The sequence below is a fragment of the Protomyctophum parallelum genome (assembly GCF_964188405.1).
Source record: "Protomyctophum parallelum genome assembly, chromosome: 8".
NCBI classification, from domain to species: domain Eukaryota; kingdom Metazoa; phylum Chordata; class Actinopteri; order Myctophiformes; family Myctophidae; genus Protomyctophum; species Protomyctophum parallelum.
In genome coordinates, this window is record NC_139703.1 from 40639417 (window position 1) to 40654500 (window position 15084).

The window sequence follows — 15084 nt, forward strand, 5'->3', positions numbered from 1 at the left end:
TGTTTTGGGTGAAGAGAAATGGTGTAGACTGTAAACTATTAACTATTAACTAAGCCTGTGCTCAGACTGCAAACTATTTGCTGCAGCAAGCTGTCCTTTCCTCTGGGAGAGATCTGTCATCATCCCTCACTTTCTAGTTGAGTTTATTTACTTTTAGGGAGGGGAAGCATTGTGTGAAATGTGTGGAACTGGAGCCTGACTGATGGCGATATGTCGCTTTAGACCTGGTAGTGATATGTCGGTTTAGACCTGGTAGTGATATGTCGGTTTAGACCTGGTAGTGATATGTGGGTTTAGACCTGGTAGTGATATGTTGGTTTAGACCTGGTAGTGATATGTCGGTTTAGACCTGGTAGTGATATGTGGGTTTAGACCTGGTAGTGATATGTCGGTTTAGACCTGGTAGTGATATGTCGGTTTAGACCTGGTAGTGATATGTGGGTTTAGACCTGGTAGTGATATGTGGGTTTAGACCTGGTAGTGATATGTCGGTTTAGACCTGGTAGTGATATGTCGGTTTAGACCTGGTAGTGATATGTGGGTTTAGACCTGGTAGTGATATGTGGGTTTAGACCTGGTAGTGATATGTTGGTTTAGACCTGGTAGTGATATGTCGCTTTAGACCTGGTAGTGATATGTGGGTTTAGACCTGGTAGTGATATGTCGGTTTAGACCTGGTAGTGATATGTCGGTTTAGACCTGGTAGCGATATGTCGGTTTAGACCTGGTAGTGATATGTGGGTTTAGACCTGGTAGTGATATGTGGGTTTAGACCTGGTAGTGATATGTCGGTTTAGACCTGGTAGTGATATGTTGGTTTAGACCTGGTAGTGATATGTGGGTTTAGACCTGGTAGTGATATGTCGGTTTAGACCTGGTAGTGATATGTTGGTTTAGACCTGGTAGTGATATGTTGGTTTAGACCTGGTAGTGATATGTGGGTTTAGACCTGGTAGTGATATGTCGGTTTAGACCTGGTAGTGATATGTGGGTTTAGACCTGGTAGTGATATGTCGGTTTAGACCTGGTAGTGATATGTCGGTTTAGACCTGGTAGTGATATGTGGGTTTAGACCTGGTAGTGATATGTGGGTTTAGACCTGGTAGCGATATGTGGGTTTAGACCTGGTAGTGATATGTGGGTTTAGACCTGGTAGTGATATGTGGGTTTAGACCTGGTAGTGATATGTGGGTTTAGACCTGGTAGTGATATGTCGGTTTAGACCTGGTAGTGATATGTGGGTTTAGACCTGGTAGTGATATGTCGGTTTAGACCTGGTAGTGATATGTCGGTTTAGACCTGGTAGTGATATGTCGGTTTAGACCTGGTAGTGATATGTTGGTTTAGACCTGGTAGTGATATGTGGGTTTAGACCTGGTAGTGATATGTAGGTTTAGACCTGGTAGTGATATGTTGGTTTAGACCTGGTAGTGATATGTGGGTTTAGACCTGGTAGTGATATGTGGGTTTAGACCTGGTAGTGATATGTCGGTTTAGACCTGGTAGTGATATGTCGGTTTAGACCTGGTAGTGATATGTCGGTTTAGACCTGGTAGTGATATGTCGGTTTAGACCTGGTAGTGATATGTCGGTTTAGACCTGGTAGTGATATGTCGGTTTAGACCTGGTAGTGATATGTCGGTTTAGACCTGGTAGTGATATGTCGGTTTAGACCTGGTAGTGATATGTAGGTTTAGACCTGGTAGTGATATGTCGGTTTAGACCTGAGTGATATATCAGGGAGCGATATATCGGGGGGGGGGGGGGGTTACACCCATTTCCTGTTAATACCCTGGGTAAAATGTGCGGCATTGCGAGGTAAAGGGGAGACACTTTATTGTGAAGGGACGACAGGATGAGGAGAGGCTAAATGTCATCAGATGGTGGTCCGTGGCCCAAATGGGTCTGAGAGGCTAAATGTCATCAAATGGTGGACGGTCCGTGGCTCAAATGGGTCTGAGAGGCTAAATGTCATCAGATGGTGGTCCGTGGCCCAAATGGGTCTGAGAGGCTAAATGTCATCAAATGGTGGTCCGTGGCTCAAATGGGTCTGAGAGGCTAAATGTCATCAGATGGTGGTCCGTGGCTCAAATGGGCTAAATGTCAACGAGTATATAGGGCTTAGAAAATGACAGAGATGAGGGGGTGGCTAGACAGACAGACAGACAGGAGTGTCCTGTCTACCATGTGAGAGTGTGTGTGTGGTAATGGAACACATGGTCTTATTCCTGACTAATTGATTAGAATGGCACTGACACCGAGTCTGACCTGTGTGTGTGTGTGTGTGTGTGTGTGTGTGTGTGTGTGTGTGTGTGTGTGCGCGCGCATGCTAAGCATGTGCAGCAGTTATATCTGGTTGGACCATATAATGTAACCTAATTCTGATCAGTGTTTGGGTCTATTGTATTGCGCCTCTTGTGCAGATCCAGATACAATAATTCGTGTGTGCGCGCGCGCGTGCGCAACACAGAGACAGACATTACCTTGCAGGATATTCTGCATTCCTCAGGATTTGTGTAAACAATGAAGGTGTTCATATTGTGTTGGTTAATTGGCATGAATGCAATGTATATATGCCCTTAATGACTAGCTAGCTCACTCAGCATATGTGTGTTGGTGGGTGTGGGTGTGTGGGTGGGTGTGTGTGTGTGGGTGTGTATGGCGGTGTGTGTGTGTGTGGGTGTGTGTGTGGGTGTGTATGGCGGTGTGTGTGGGTGTGGGTGTGTGTGTGGGTGTGTGTATGGCGGTGTGTGGGTGTGTGTGTGGGTGTGTGTATGGCGGTGTGTGGGTGTGTGTGTGGGTGTGTATGGCGGTGTGTGGGTGTGTGTGTGGGTGTGTGTATGGCGGTGTGTGGGTGTGTGTGTGTGGGTGTGTGTATGGCGGTGTGTGGGTAGGATGATCACGCGTCACGCGCATTCCCTCTATTCCAAGTGGTGAGATATTATCTTGCTCATTCAAAAATAGACTCTTATTGTTCAGCATATCATGGAAACAGTCTATATTAAGAACCTGATAAGAGGGAAGAGCTTGAAAACCAAAGCTGCAGCCATTTATGATGACATTTTAGGTGTATTTATTTTTTATGCTGTGTCGTTCCCTAACCCATTCTGACCTGAGATCAGATTCATACGAGGTTTCCACTGGACACACACTGGTCTGATTAACCCATTCTGACCTGAGATCAGATTCTAAAAATGTCTTCGATTTTTCAAAAATAGCAGACCTACAAGCTCGTAGCGCGCTACGAGCTTGTAGGTCTGCTAGGTCTGCTAGACCTAGCTTGTAGGTCTGCCCAGAATGGGCTAATGTAATGTCATGTAAACGTATTCCACTGTTTGACTCTCTGTTTTTCCGTTTTGTGTTTCCTGTGAGGACTGCAGATGAAAATGAGCAACTGTGCTACAGTATATATCCGGTGTATTTTTTTACATAGGACGCCTCAGGCCGTCTTAAGGATTCGAACCGAGAGGTGCCTTGGACGTCGGTGGACGTCCTAGCGCAGGGCTGGGCAACTTTGACGATGGAGAGGGCCACTATATTTCCACACTAACTGCCTAGGGCCATATATTACTGTCGTAGCAAAAATAGCCGATCTACAAGCTCAAAATGCGTCGCGCTGCGACGCGTTTTGAGCTTGTAGATCGGCTATTTTTGCTATATTCGAATTGGAATCCTGAAAATTTACATTTTTATGTAATTTCAAATGCCTTTAATTATACGTGTGTTGAGCATTGAGCTACTAATTTAGACTGAAGTAATTAAAGCAGGTCATGTTTGCATGTTGTGGAATTGTAAACAGCTGGAACCAATACTATATCAGTATTCTGACATTAACCTGAGGGCCGCATTAAGTGAAGGTGGGGGCCGCATGTGGCCCCCGGGCCGCCAGTTGCCCACCCCTGTCCTAGCGCATCCTCAATGATACGGGGCGAGATAAGAATATTCAGAATTTTTCCTATTTTTTTTTTTTGGACGTTCGACTTTCGGCTGCCGTATGCTAACGCTCTGGGCAATTATTAGCTTGCCGTTGACTCACATGTTAGCGCGGCGGAAAGAATGACACGTATCTCCTAATCCAGGGCGCTCTCCGTGGTGATGAACGGATCGATATGCTGGCGCTTCATTTCTGCTCCTCGTCCGTCTCTCTCCCGCAAAATATGAACGCTTTTTGGATCATATATCGTATAAATTAAAATGATCGCAATGTGAGGTCAACTTTGTGAAGTTTTAGGAAATTGTTTCCGGTTCATGGCTTTCAGAGTAAAAGCGCTCAGACAACTCCGGCACCCCAGAGCTCCTATTTTGAAGCACTTCCGGCACTGATAGTGTTAATATGCATTGTCCTGTCCAAATTAACACATAAAGTAAAGTAAAGTAATCTCTGGAGGGATAGAGGGAATCTTGACTTCTAACACGGCAATGTGGTCTATGGCAATCTAAATGTAAAAGGAAGAAAAGCAAGCTGCAGCGAATATTGCCTCAAAAACCATCGGGAAGAGACCAGAAACAATCAGGCTGCATCTACAAGGAGGTACTTCGGGAAAAACCACAAGGAGGTACTTCGGGAAAAACCATCGTCTGACCAACGGAATTCCCACGCTTTGCTACTTCAGTGTGTTTCGCATCGAGAAGCTTGACGGCTTCGTGCTGTGCCTGAAATCACAGCGCGCGTCTCTCCGGTTCGAGTCCAGGGTGTCCTGTGAGACATGTTAACCCATTCTGACCCGAGGTCAGATTCATACGAGGTTTCCACCGGACACACACTGGTCTGATTAAACACATGTTTCTGTTTTCCAGGACTGCTTTGAAGATGCCTTTGACAGGATACCTGTGTGAGTACACATGCACGCTGCACACACACACACACACACACACATGCACGCTGCACACACGTTGAACAATTAGATTTGGCCGCACTATGGGCAGCTAAAAATAGCACGAGAGGAGAAATGGGAGAGACGATCATAGTTGGCAGCTGTGATAAACTGTCTTTGTGTGACCTTAAGACACACACACACACACACACACACACACACACACACACACACCCTTAGACACAAACACATGCACGCCCAGTCGCCCACACACACCCTTAGACACAAACACACATGCAAGCCCACACACAACTTAGACACGCATGGACACCCACTCACAATCTATGTCTGTCTCTCTCTCTCTCTCTCTCTCTCTCTCTCTAATCACACACCCTGCTGTATATTTATCTCGGTTCCCTCTGAGAGAAGAGAAATGAAGAGAAGGGTGTGCGTGTGTGTGTGTGTGTGTGTGTGTGTGTGTGTGTGTGTGTGTGTGTGTGTGTGTGTGTGTGTGTGTGTGTGTGTGTGTGTGTGTGTGTGTGTGTGTGTGTGTGTGTGGGTGTGGTGTGGTGTGGTGTTGTGTGTGTGTGTGTGTGTAACCATGCTTTGCTGTCCATGCACGTTGTAACTGGCTGCCCTCCCACTGTCAAACTGCACTGGCAGTGTTTATGTCCTTTGTACAAGGTATTCCTGTACTTCTCATTATGTGGGCATAAATAAACATTTCAAATGTGTGTGTGTGTGTGTGTGTGCGTGTGTGCGCAGGTCCTGTCAGATGGATCTCCAGTCAGCCATCCAGGAGACCCAGTGTGCTCTGAACCTGGTCCTCAACAACAAGTTCTCTGAAGCTCTGGACCTGCTCAAACCATGGTGACGTAGTTCAAGCCATTCTGACCTGAGATCAGATTCATACGAGGTTTCCACTGCATGGACACACACTGGTCTGATTAACCCATTCTGACCTGAGATCAGATTAAAAAAAATGTCAGTCGTTATTAGATTTTTCTAAAATAGCAGACCTACAAGCTCGTAGCGTGCCACTCGGTGGCGCGCTATGAGCTTGTAGATCTGCTATTTTTCAATAGCTAAAGCATAACATGATGCTATAACACCAAAATGGGTTCCCGTTCAGAATGGGTTAAGCATTATGTCATACTTTAGCTGCTGTGTGCTTGTAGGTCTGCACAAAACGTTTTTTAACTCAAATCTTTGCTTCTGAGGGGTTCCGGGATACAAAGATGCAAAGCTACAGATGCTGTCTTTGTTTCTCCCCCCCCCATTTGAGAACAAAGGCAAAACAGCGCCCTCTATAGGAGTGAATGTTTCAGAGTTAAATTGTCAAGTGTCTACATCTGTGCAAGACGTCACTCCATAGTCTATACACCATGTCTCAGAAACTAAGACGTCACTCCATAGTCTATACACCATGTCTCAGAAACTATCGGGTCAAACTGCACAACCAATATGTCAATTTGAAGCCATGATTTCCTGCACATTCACATTAATAACATTAATAGTAATTCAATGCTTAGTCCTGGTCAGAAACGTAGTAATTCAATGCTTAGTCCTGGTCAGAAACGTAGTAATTCAATGCTTAGTCCTGGTCAGAAACATAGTAATTCAATGCTTAGTCCTGGTCAGAAACGTAGTAATTCAATGCTTAGTCCTGGTCAGAAACGTAGTAATTCAATGCTTAGTCCTGGTCAGAAACGTAGTAATTCAATGCCTGGTCAGACGGTCAAAACGGTTCATTTACACGACTCCAGTTCAAAAACAGCAGATCTACAAAGCTCTGTGAAGTGTGAGAGGTGGTCATTTAGATCCGCCTCAGGTCTTGGGGCCGATTCATACTCCTATTTCACCGCTGTTTCGGCGCTGTAGTGCCGAAATGATTTTGGCTCGTCAGAAATTTACAGTAGCACCGAAGAGCCGACTTTAGGACGGTACCCCCCCCCCCCCCCCCCCCGAACCTCAAATGACGTCACATTGTAGGCTCTACACTACAGAGCCAAATGACGTCACATTGTAGTCTCTACAGAGCCAAATTACGTCACATTGTAGGCTCTACAGAGCCAAATGACGTCACATTGTAGGCTCTACAGAGCCGAACCCACTTTTATTTGGCTCCAAAATAGGAATATGAATCGGCCCTTACACATAATCTGAAAGAACTCGTTATTGATGTGTGTGCGTTGTGTGTGTGTGCGTGTGTGCGCTCATGTAGGTGGAGACACAGCATGTACCATGCGTTGGGCTACAGCAGCATACTGGTCATGCAGGCTGCGATGACCTTTGACCCGGCAGACATCCAGGTGGCCATGATGACCATCAAAGATGCTCTACACACATGCCAGAGGTCAGTGTGTGTGTGTGTGTGTGCGTGTGTGCGTGTGTATGTGTATGTGTTAGGGCATTAACCAAACGTGATTTTTTATAGTCGACTCGACTACCATCAAAATCGATTTATATTCGATTAGTCGGTGGTAAATATGATATTTTTTCCATCCAATCAAGCATTAAAATATCGTGTTCTGAAACAGCCAGCGAGTGAAGCATTAACTGCAAAACAGAGCCGGTGAATGCAGGCCGAGTGGAATAGTAATAATAGTAATAGTAGTGGCGACACACTTTGATCTCGCCGCAAAGCGGGTACCTATGGGCAATAGTTCCACACATTGGAACTATCCCATTGAGACAAAGCGGGTACCTATGGGCTATAGTTCCAAACATTGGAACTATCCCATTGAGACAAAGTGGGGTGCCTATGGGCTATAGTTCCACACATTGGAACTATATCCCATTGAGACAAAGCGGGTACCTATGGGCTATAGTTCCAAACATTGGAACTATCCCATTGAGATAGAATGAGCACTTCCGCATTCCATTGTTACAGTGGGAGTCAACGCGAGTGTCGCCACTCTCTTACTAGATTACGCTGAATGCCGCTCTGATTGGCCGAAATTGGCTCAGCTGTTTCAAGTCAAAGTTGCAAGTTCCACAATGACTCACGAATGGACGCGTTGTGAGCTTGCAGATCTGCTATTTTTGATGCGCAAGACCTTTCTACGGAGCAGCATAGCATGTTACGTTGTTCACAATGTTTGTTCAGTTGGAGACTGGAGCGGGGAGGAGGAGGAATGAACGATGCGATGTTTTTCATACAACCCTAAATGTTCAACAACAAGTTACAACCACAGTTCCTTTGGTTTTTAGAAGGAGCTACAAGCTAGGAGGAGGTTATGATTACATAGTAGGTTTGCTAGCTAGCAGGCTGCCAGGCTATGAATCAGATGATCAACTACTTAACTCCATCGCGACTATTATAACTATGATCGTGCGGCATAGCGGTTTGTTTTTTTGTTGGATAAGCATGAAGAAACATGAAATCACGAGAGCTACTGTAGTCTGACTGTCACCAAACTGGATAATATTGGGCAGAGTGAGGAGGAACTCCTGCTATACTTTACTGTACCGGACGACACGACGACACGTCTCCAATCTAACTTGTTGAACAAACTACAGTAATAAACTCACCAATAGTAAAAGTATTTACACACTGTAGTTGTCCCCATTGATCTTATGAGCCTATGAGGCATAATTATCGCATTATGCTTTTCCCAAAGAAAATCTGTCTTGAATGCTGCTAGTGCCACCGCCGATCCGCCGCCCACCGCACCTACACGAGTGAGGGTGACGGCAAAACCCACGTACAGTAGGCTTGTACATGATATGAAAACAATCAGCCAAGAATGGATTAGTACTGAAGTTGACGAACTACCAACAAAACAACCGAGCTCACAGCTGCATGCCTGCTGTAGAAAAAAGAAAGAAAGAAAATCATAAAAAATATAAAAAATAATATTAATGCCCAGGCGGTGGCGTAACCGTCTGGGCACCCGACTGGTAATCCAGTCGCAGTGTGCCGCGGGTTCGGGTTCGCCCGAGCCCGACACGGCCTTTACTGCATGTCTTCCCCCATCTCTCTCCCGTTTCCTGTCAGCCTACTGTCTGTCCCTTCAAAAACCAATAAAAGGCATAAGCCGCAAAAGAATATCTTAAAAAATAAATAAAAATAATAATAATATTAACGATTATTCGATTTTTGATTTACAGTGTCGACTACCGTTTTGCTAGTCGACTAGTCCATTTTTATGTTAATGCCCTAGTATGTGTGTATGTGTGTGTGCGTGTGCATGTGCGTGTGTGTGTGTGTGTGTGTGTGTGTGTGTGTGTGTGTGTGTGTGTGTGTGTGTGTGTGTGTGTGTGTGTGTGTGTGTGTTGGATGCCCCTAAGGACTAGTGAGTCATCGTGCACAATAGCAGAACACTGACTCTGTCTGACCAGAATGGAACAGAGCCTTCATTAGCATCATTAACACTGACTCTGTTTGACCAGAATGGAACAGAGCCTTCATTAGCATCATTAACACTGACTCTGTTTGACCAGAATGGAACAGAGCCTTCATTAGTATCATTAACACTGACTCTGTCTGACCAGAATGGAACAGAGCCTTCATTAGCATCATTAACACTGACTCTGTTTGACCAGAATGGAACAGGCCTTCATTAGCATCATTAACACTGACTCTGTTTGACCAGAATGGAACAGGCCTTCATTAGCATCATTAACACTGACTCTGTTTGACCAGAATGGAACAGGCCTTCATTAGCATCATTAACACTGACTCTGTTTGACCAGAATGGAACAGGCCTTCATTAGCATCATTAACACTGACTCTGTTTGACCAGAATGGAACAGGCCTTCATTAGCATCATTAACACTGACTCTGTTTGACCAGAATGGAACAGAGCCTTCATTAGCATCATTAACACTGACTCCGTGTGTGTGTGTGTGTGTGTGTGTGTGTGTGTGTGTGTGTGTGTGTGTGTGTGTGTGTGTGTGTGTGTGTGTGTGTGTGTGTGTGTGTGTGTGTGTGTGTGTGTGTGTGTGTGTGTGTGTGTGTGTGTGTGTGTGTGTGTGTGTGTGCACAGGTTCAGGAAAAGAAACTCTGTGGTTGGTTCTCTGTCCAGTCTTGTTTCCAAACAGACCAGCTTGCAGGAAGGTATGCACATGCACACGCACACACACACACACACACACACACACACACACACTCAGACATTTAGAGGGGTGCGTTCGGATATGTGCAGAGCGTGCGCACCCACGCATTAGTTTGTATTGCACGGTGCGCTCTGTGTGCTGTATCTGAACACACTGATAGATCATTCAGTAGAACGGAGACTGTATAGATCATACTGTACATACAGTAGCTGTCTCTCTACTGTATACATACAGTAGAGAGTTCATACTGTAGACATACAGTAGAGATATCATACTGTGTACATACAGTAGAGATATCATACTGTACACATACAGTAGAGAGACAGCTTATTATCTGGAGCGAAATAATGTGACCTAATCCCTTTATCCATCCATACCAGGGTGATGTGGGGATCGTACGCAAGCAAGCACGCCACACACACACGCCACACACGCACGCACGCACGCCACACACGCACGACACGCACGCACACCACACACACACACGCACGCACGCAGGCAGGCAGGCAGTATTAATGTAGTATTGTGTGTAATCTTCCAGAAGAGATGCATGCAGAGATCTGCTATGCAGAATGTCTGCTGCAGAAGGCTACGCTAACATTTGTGCAGGTTTGTCTTATTTTTCTCTCTGTGTGTGTGTGTGTGTGTGTGTGTGTGTGTGTGTGTGTGTGTTTGTGCGTGTGTGTGTGTGCGCATGTGCGTGTGTTAGAACAGGACAAACTACCCATTTTGGGTGGGAACCCATTTTGGTGTTTTAAACATTATGTTATAATTTAGCTATTGAAAAATAGCAGATCTACAAGCTCATAGATAGCTTATAGCGCGCCAGGTCCTTTTGGGGAAAGGGGACATGGGGACATTAGTATTTAGCCCTGACCCTGTTCCTTTAGGGGAAGGAAGGAGGGGCAGGAGACCCTGTTCCTTTAGGGGAAGGAAGGAGGGGCAGGAGACAAAGACACAATAAGAAACAAAAACACAGAAAAGGTACAAACAAACCCAACCAATAACCAATAAAACTAGAATTATTATTATTATTATTTGTTGTTTGTTGTTGTTTGTTATCAACATAAACCTAGAGTCAGCCATAACATACTACCAGAATCCACTAGATTCCCAAATCACCCTAAAAGAACTACAAGACAAAATAAAAAACACTTGAAACCAAAGGGCCTTCTGGGGCGTGGGAACAGTCTGTATGTGTAAGGAAAGTAAAGTAAAGGTACTATGTTTACCCAGGGTAACTGGAATAAGGAAAGGAAAGGTACTATGTTTACCCAGGGTAACTGGACTAAGGAAAGGAAAGGTACTATGTTTACCCAGGGTAACTGGAATAAGGAAAGGAAAGGTACTATGTTTACCCAGGGTAACTGGACTAAGGAAAGGAAAGGTACTATGTTTACCCAGGGTAACTGGACTAAGGAAAGGAAAGGTACTATGTTTACCCAGGGTAACTGGACTAAGGAAAGGAAAGGTACCATGTTTACCCAGGGTAACTGGACTAAAGAAAGGAAAGGTACTATGTTTACCCAGGGTAACTGGACTAAGGAAAGGAAAGGTACTATGTTTACCCAGGGTAACTGGACTAAGGAAAGGAAAGGTACCATGTTTACCCAGGGTAACTGGACTAAGGAAAGGAAAGGTAATATGTTTACCCAGGGTAACTGGACTAAGGAAAGGAAAGGTACTATGTTTACCCAGGGTAACTGGACTAAGGAAAGGAAAGGTACTATGTTTACCCAGGGTAACTGGACTAAGGAAAGGAAAGGTAGTATGTTTACCAAGGGTAACTGGACTAAGGAAAGGAAAGGTACTATGTTTATTGTTTACCCAGGGTAACTGGACTAAGGAAAGGAAAGGTACTATGTTTACCCAGGGTAACTGGACTAAGGAAAGGAAAGGTACTATGTTTACCCAGGGTAACTGGACTAAGGAAAGGAAAGGTACTATGTTTACCCAGGGTAACTGGACTAAGGAAAGGAAAGGTACTATGTTTACCCAGGGTAACTGGACTAAGGAAAGGAAAGGTACTATGTTTACCCAGGGTAACTGGACTAAGGAAAGGAAAGGTACTATGTTTACCCAGGGTAATTGGACTAAGGAAAGGAAAGGTACTATGTTTACCCAGGGTAACTGGACTAAGGAAAGGAAAGGTACTATGTTTACCCAGGGTAACTGGACTAAGGAAAGGAAAGGTACCATGTTTACCCAGGGTAACTGGAATAAGGAAAGGAAAGGTACCATGTTTACCCAGGGTAACTGGACTAAGGAAAGGAAAGGTACCATGTTTACCCAGGGTAACTGGACTAAGGAAAGGAAAGGTACTATGTTTACCCAGGGTAACTGGACTAAGGAAAGGAAAGGTACTATGTTTACCCAGGGTAACTGGACTAAGGAAAGGAAAGGTACTATGTTTACCCAGGGTAACTGGACTAAGGAAAGGAAAGGTACTATGTTTACCCAGGGTAACTGGACTAAGGAAAGGAAAGGTACTATGTTTACCCAGGGTAACTGGACTAAGGAAAGGAAAGGTACTATGTTTACCCAGGGTAACTGGACTAAGGAAAGGAAAGGTACCATGTTTACCCAGGGTAACTGGACTAAGGAAAGGAAAGGTACCATGTTTACCCAGGGTAACTGGACTAAGGAAAGGAAAGGTACCATGTTTACCCAGGGTAACTGGACTAAGGAAAGGAAAGGTACTATGTTTACCCAGGGTAACTGGACTAAGGAAAGGAAAGGTACTATGTTTACCCAGGGTAACTGGACTAAGGAAAGGAAAGGTACTATGTTTACCCAGGGTAATTGGACTAAGGAAAGGAAAGGTACTATGTTTACCCAGGGTAACTGGACTAAGGAAAGGAAAGGTACTATGTTTACCCAGGGTAACTGGACTAAGGAAAGGAAAGGTACCATGTTTACCCAGGGTAACTGGAATAAGGAAAGGAAAGGTACCATGTTTACCCAGGGTAACTGGACTAAGGAAAGGAAAGGTACCATGTTTACCCAGGGTAACTGGACTAAGGAAAGGAAAGGTACTATGTTTACCCAGGGTAACTGGACTAAGGAAAGGAAAGGTACTATGTTTACCCAGGGTAACTGGACTAAGGAAAGGAAAGGTACTATGTTTACCCAGGGTAACTGGACTAAGGAAAGGAAAGGTACTATGTTTACCCAGGATAACTGGACTAAGGAAAGGAAAGGTACTATGTTTACCCAGGGTAACTGGACTAAGGAAAGGAAAGGTACTATGTTTACCCAGGGTAACTGGACTAAGGAAAGGAAAGGTACCATGTTTACCCAGGGTAACTGGACTAAGGAAAGGAAAGGTACCATGTTTACCCAGGGTAACTGGACTAAGGAAAGGAAAGGTACCATGTTTACCCAGGGTAACTGGACTAAGGAAAGGAAAGGTACTATGTTTACCCAGGGTAACTGGACTAAGGAAAGGAAAGGTACTATGTTTACCCAGGGTAACTGGACTAAGGAAAGGAAAGGTACTATGTTTACCCAGGGTAACTGGACTAAGGAAAGGAAAGGTACTATGTTTACCCAGGGTAACTGGACTAAGGAAAGGAAAGGTACTATGTTTACCCAGGGTAACTGGACTAAGGAAAGGAAAGGCACTATGTTTACCCAGGGTAAGCTCAAGAACTTGTTTACAGCCAGGCCCTGCTCATTGTGTGTGCGTGTGTGTGTGTGTGTGTGTTTGTGTGTGTGTGTTTTCAGGATGAAAACATGATCAGTTTCATCAAAGGAGGACTTAAGATACGAACATCCTATCAAATCTACAAGTGAGACACGCACGCACTCATGCACACACACACACACACACACACACACACACACACACACAGGCCACACATTGTTTGGGTATAAACGGTGATTGTGTTCTTTTATTATCCAATAGGGAGTGTCAGAACGCCATGAACGCCACTCAGGACCAGGCCGGCAGCTCTGATTCGTTCAGACAGTTTGAGGGCGGAGTCAAGCTGGGCATTGGCTCGTTCAACCTGGTAAGGAGGCGTTTGGTTTATCACCCGTGGCGCGCCAGCGGGGCCGAGTCAGTGACCCCAGAGGGGTGGAGTCAGTGACCCCAGAGGGGTGGAGTCAGTGACCCCAGAGGGGTGGAGTCAGTGACCCCAGCGGGGTGGAGTCAGTGACCCCAGAGGGGTGGAGTCAGTGACCCCAGAGGGGTGGAGTCAGTGACCCCCAGCGGGGTGGAGTCAGTGACCCCAGAGGGGTGGAGTCAGTGACCTCAGAGGGGTGGAGTCAGTGACCTCAGAGGGGTGGAGTCAGTGACCTTAGAGGGGTGGAGTCAGTGACCCCCAGAGGGGTGGAGTCAGTGACCACCAGAGGGGTGGAGTCAGTGACCCCAGAGGGGTGGAGTCAGTGACCCCAGAAGGGTGGAGTCAGTGACCCCAGAGGGGTGGAGTCAGTGACCCCCAGAGGGGTGGAGTCAGTGACCCTATGTTTCTATATCAGTGGCCTGGCCTAGCCAGCGTGCTTTCTGGTCTAGAGGGGCGGGTAGCCTGGCCCAGACAGCGTGCTTTCTGGTCTAGAGGGGCGGGTAGCCTGGCCCAGACAGCGTGCTTTCTGGTCTAGAGGGGCGGGTAGCCTGGTCCAGACAGCGTGCTTTCTGGTCTAGAGGGGCGGGTAGCCTGACCCAGACAGCGTGCTTTCTGGTCTAGAGGGGCGGGTAGCCTGACCCAGACAGCGTGCTTTCTGGTCTAGAGGGGCGGGTAGCCTGGTCCAGCCAGCGTGCTTTCTGGTCTAGAGGTGCGGGTAGCCTGGCCCAGACAGCGTGCTTTCTGGTCTAGAGGGGCGGGTAGCCTGGCCCAGACAGCGTGCTTTCTGGTCTAGAGGGGCGGGTAGCCTGGTCCAGCCAGCGTGCTTTCTGGTCTAGAGGGGCGGGTAGCCTGGTCCAGACAGCGTGCTTTCTGGTCTAGAGGTGCGGGTAGCCTGGCCCAGACAGCGTGCTTTCTGGTCTAGAGGTGGCGAGTAGCCTGGCCCAGACAGCGTGCTTTCTGGTCTAGAGGGGCGGGTAGCCTGGCCCAGACAGCGTGCTTTCTGGTCTAGAGGGGCGGGTAGCCTGGCCCAGACAGCGTGCTTTCTGGTCTAGAGGGGCGGGTGGTAGCCTGGAAAATGTTTATTACTTGAGGATAAAGCATAAGGCATAAGATCTCTCTGTCTCTCTCTCTCTCTATAGGTA

General features: G+C 46.2%; 1 protein-coding gene across 1 annotated transcript in view; it reads left to right on the plus strand.

Annotated features, from left to right (window-relative positions):
• The first annotated feature begins 4801 nt into the window (after positions 1 to 4801).
• The window catches only part of ttc39b (tetratricopeptide repeat domain 39B), a 33801-nt gene continuing 23518 nt past the window's right edge, over positions 4802 to 15084 (plus strand). Inside the window, exons 1-7 of the mRNA XM_083770650.1 lie at positions 4802 to 4832; positions 5580 to 5684; positions 7039 to 7170; positions 9806 to 9876; positions 10417 to 10484; positions 13602 to 13666; positions 13783 to 13888. Coding sequence (XP_083626776.1) covers positions 5590 to 5684; positions 7039 to 7170; positions 9806 to 9876; positions 10417 to 10484; positions 13602 to 13666; positions 13783 to 13888 — 537 coding nt within the window. The 5' untranslated portion in view covers positions 4802 to 4832; positions 5580 to 5589. The remainder of the gene's footprint in view (positions 4833 to 5579; positions 5685 to 7038; positions 7171 to 9805; positions 9877 to 10416; positions 10485 to 13601; positions 13667 to 13782; positions 13889 to 15084) is intronic.